The sequence below is a fragment of the Gloeophyllum trabeum genome (assembly GCF_000344685.1).
Source record: "Gloeophyllum trabeum ATCC 11539 unplaced genomic scaffold GLOTRscaffold_00016, whole genome shotgun sequence".
In the NCBI taxonomy this organism is placed as follows: domain Eukaryota; kingdom Fungi; phylum Basidiomycota; class Agaricomycetes; order Gloeophyllales; family Gloeophyllaceae; genus Gloeophyllum; species Gloeophyllum trabeum.
In genome coordinates this window covers 18,637-22,558 of record NW_006920425.1, presented here as the reverse complement: position 1 = coordinate 22,558, position 3,922 = coordinate 18,637, and the positions used below count along the sequence as shown (strand labels likewise).

The following is a 3,922-nucleotide window of genomic DNA, read 5'->3' as shown; positions in this document are numbered from 1 at the left end:
GGGAGCATGGCGTTCTGGGTATTTAGACGAAGAATTGTTACCTAGGAATCCATTTGCTGACTATTTGTTTTGCATATACAGATATACTCCGAGTTCCGGCTGGCCAAGTACCCCGACGTGACGCCGCTCATCACGGACTACGCACAGGGCACCGACCCAGTGAATTCGGTTGGGCCCTACTGGGAGCAGCCCGGGCGCAACAGGCTCGTCAACCACCTCCTGGACATCCCGCCCGCGACCGAGGCCATGCCCGATAAGTTCTACGATTGGCAGCGGGTCTTCTTCACAGGCGCGTCCCGTCCCCTCCGCTCCTCTGTGTATAATATACTAATTATGAATTCGAAACACAGGCAACCACTACCCGCACCTCCCCTCGCCGCTCCCTGTCATCCTGCGCAAGACAATGACCTGGCAGAACCTGCAGGAGTACCTCCGCACGTGGTCCTCGCTGCACACATACCACGAGAAGTTCCCGGAGGACCGTGACCGTCTGGAAGGCGATATCTGCGCGCGGTTCTGGACGAAAATGAAGGAGAAGGCCGGGGAGGCGGAGGGGCGCGCGTTGAGCGCAGAGGATAAGGTCGAGCTAGAGTGGCCGTTGGCGTTGTGCTTGGTCAAACGGGCGTAGATAGGATAGGTGGAATTAGCGAAATAGCTAGGTAAGTCTTCGATAGTCCAGTGCACTTGTACGTCTTGCAGCAGTCGGTTCTAAGCATCATGAGGAGATACAAGGGGCCAATGCACACCCATCAGTCAGCGACGGTGCACGGTCTCTGGATCTTCCCCGTTCGCCTCTACCCATATTTCCTCCAGCTACTTGTTCCTGTCAATCACTTCAGTGTATATATCATTGGGTACCCATCCCTCGTCGGGGCATCCAATGAGTTCATCCACACCAGCTTTGACATCCTGCGCAGCTTCCCAATCTAACGCTTCCTTGTGATACACTCTCATCTCCTCTTCGGAAAAGGTGATTGAACATGGCACGTCAGAGCCAACGACTTCGGACCAGCGGGCATATATGCGCAGGAGACATTCTCGTAATTTCATGAATCCGTGAGGCCAGACACTGGCTGAAATTTTGACAGGATAGAAGGACAGCTCTCTCGTAGGGAAAGACAGAGCGCGATAATACTAGGGGTTCAAACGGGCGCCGCACTGCTCATATAGCTTGTGGCGGTTTACTCGGACAATGTCATCTTTCACAGCCATCTGCGCACCTTCATCAAGGCTATCGAAGTCGTCCGGCAGTGCGAGGAATATTCCCAGGTGGCACGGGGGTAGCACCCCCATAGCGAAACGTATTCGGGACGTACGCTTGGAGATAGAATGGAAGCAGCGCAGTGTGTTGCCAGTCAATGACAGACGTTATGACGACCTCTCCGCGGTGGAGGGACTCTTCAGATAAAAAGACATTGCTGAGGTGGACGTCATGTGACCAGAGGAGTGGCCTTGTAAGGTCCGGGTCACGGGGAACAAGATATAGAACTACAGCCATATATTGATCCAGAAGGGAGAGGTGGATATGCGGCTTCAACAGGTGCTCAGGAGAGTCGAATATGCCGGCTTCGCTGACCGGGCTTGCATATTTCTCTATCCACTATCGCTCACAGGTCGCTATGGCAAGAACATAGGATAACGGATTATCCCCTGTAGATGATGCATAAGGCCGACGTATCAGAGGAAGCAAAATAAGGACGTACAAGGTCCGTGGTCTACATCCGTGCTCGATCGATCGATGGACCAGAAGTTCCTGGAGAAGCGAGGACCCTCGACAAAGTCGGCGTCACGCTTGCCTCCAACGAAAAGACCTTGACCTTGAGAGTGCTTTAAGGACGCCCTGCGATAGAGACTACCGTATCCCCCAGATATAGGGGCCATGAGGAACTTCTCCAGTATTGCCCACTTCGTTACCATTTGCTGCTGCTGCCTCTTAGACAGTTGTGGTCACACAATAGAAGCCTCTACACCGGGAGCCTTTTCCATGAGTATGAATTCTGCTTCCACAGGAGTTTCAGCGCGTCGTGATGACCAGGCAAGAATGGCCGGTGTGGCAACCGCCATGCGATTACGCACGAAGTCCATCGTCGCGACTTCGCTAGCGGTTACAAGATGCGGCAAGCCTGCATGTGGCATCCTGATACGCACAATGGCCTCCTTGGAATTGTCGAGAGACAGAAGGAATACTTTATTATAGGAACCCTCGGCCAGCTTCATCATACGAATGACAGCTCCTCCACGTTGAATCTGCAATATCGAGCGGAGAGTTCAGTCTTTTCGTTGTGTAACCACCTGCCGGAGGTGTAGCGATAGAAGTCTTCATAATGACTTGAGTATACAGCGTCGTTGAAAGTGTCCTCTAGCGGAGCGACCGGTGACGCACACAAGCCCCAGCATACTTCAAGTTATTTCGAATGGTATGAATGCTAGAGCCGGACGCCTCTCCGTTGAATCGTGCTGAAGCCTAGCTGGAGATTGGAAGCGGCAGCTAGTAACGAGCGGAATGGTCATATGCCAGTTATTCCGGGTTTGTGGGTCCCATTGCGGTCACGGTGACAAGACATCGCTATTAAGTACTCAAAACATTGCATCTGAGAGGAAAGACTGACCATCAGCTACTAGGGAGGCAAGGCGTCAGAGCCTCGTACGAAGAGTAATACACTACGGTCTACCGCAACTTGTCTGCTCCAGGAGTACTTGTCATGATCGATAGCTCGGACTCCCGAGATGCAGCCTCCGAGTCGGCCCGGCCAGTGGCCACAGGGAGGCTACCTTGCTTCCGATTGGCCACCGTCATCCTGCGGACCGATTCGGAAGCGTCATTCCCTTTCTTGGTTAAAGAGGCATCGTGTTTAAGCCTTAAGCAACCTTTAGATCGCCCCGTAAACAAGAAGCTTGCTCGGGCCCGAGCCGGCATACCAGCAGCTGGAGCAGACTCTGTCATTCTCCCTGTACCCCTATCCCAAATAGAAAAGTGTATGAATAAATAATCTGTACAGTATACGGTGTACTGGCCAGCTGAGGAAAATGTCCAGCAGCTACAGACTCGTCGAGTCCTGTCTCCTAGGTGAATGGCTTGAAGTCGGCATTCGAAAATTCCGAAACAGCTTCCACTACTAATGGACGTTAACTGCCATGCTCCTCTAGAATAGTACATTTGAAAATGGACAACTGGACTACCGTAGACACCTGACTGTCATAGTGATCAAGGCCGAACCCCGCGAACCCTTTCACTGCCTCTTGGCGGATGTTAAGAATCATCTCGCTCGCCAAGACGGAGGGGATAGAGAACATCCAAGCGATTGGCATGCTCGCAGCAAGGGGCGGGGACAGGTATATGCCCAAAGAGCCAACAGCGAAAATGATGACAACGCTTTCACCAAGTCAGATGCTTGACCACCACTCATACACTTCCCAGAGCGAATGGACTCACCAGATGTAATACCACAAAGAGTCTCTTGTCACGAGAAACATGAGCAGGCCACCGTAACCCTCGTAAGTACGGATACCTATTCTGGATCGCATCTTGAGATGTTGACTTCTCCCGTAGACAAAGAAAAGCAGCATAATAACGTCGAACACAAGAGTGGGCATACTGCCCAGAGGTTGTGCGGATATATGTCACACCCCATCACTGATATAAATTCTGCAAAGACTCACAAGCAAGTGTGAAGGCCATATACGTTCCGCGGGCCAGCTACTCCAGGTACAGCAAAGGGCACTATAGACAGATACACGGACCACGCCGTGGTACCTGCGAATAGACTGGTGATAACCATGAACATGTCACGTCCTGCACGCAAGCGAGAATATTAATCATCAGGAAAACCCTCCCAAGCTAATTAGACATAATTTAGACAAAATTATGCATGATGACAAAAATCTTTGTTATATGTATAATGGCTGCATAATCCAGAATGAC

The 3,922-nt window shown here is 51.6% G+C and overlaps 2 protein-coding genes across 2 annotated transcripts; one reads left to right on the top strand and one right to left on the bottom strand.

Annotated features, from left to right (window-relative positions):
* Window positions 1–81: 81 nt before the first annotated feature.
* On the top strand, window positions 82–291 carry GLOTRDRAFT_21871 (uncharacterized protein; the record flags this gene model as incomplete). Its single annotated transcript, XM_007871953.1, has 1 exon — window positions 82–291. A coding segment is annotated over one exon (210 nt), but the record flags the coding sequence as incomplete, so codon positions are not given.
* A 1,309-nt stretch (window positions 292–1,600) lies between these two features.
* GLOTRDRAFT_133060 (uncharacterized protein) lies at window positions 1,601–1,881 on the bottom strand (the record flags this gene model as incomplete). Its single annotated transcript, XM_007872004.1, has 2 exons — window positions 1,601–1,650; window positions 1,704–1,881. The coding sequence occupies 2 exons, from the start codon at window positions 1,879–1,881 to the stop codon at window positions 1,601–1,603; spliced, it is 228 nt and encodes a 75-aa protein (XP_007870195.1).
* Window positions 1,882–3,922: the final 2,041 nt, after the last annotated feature.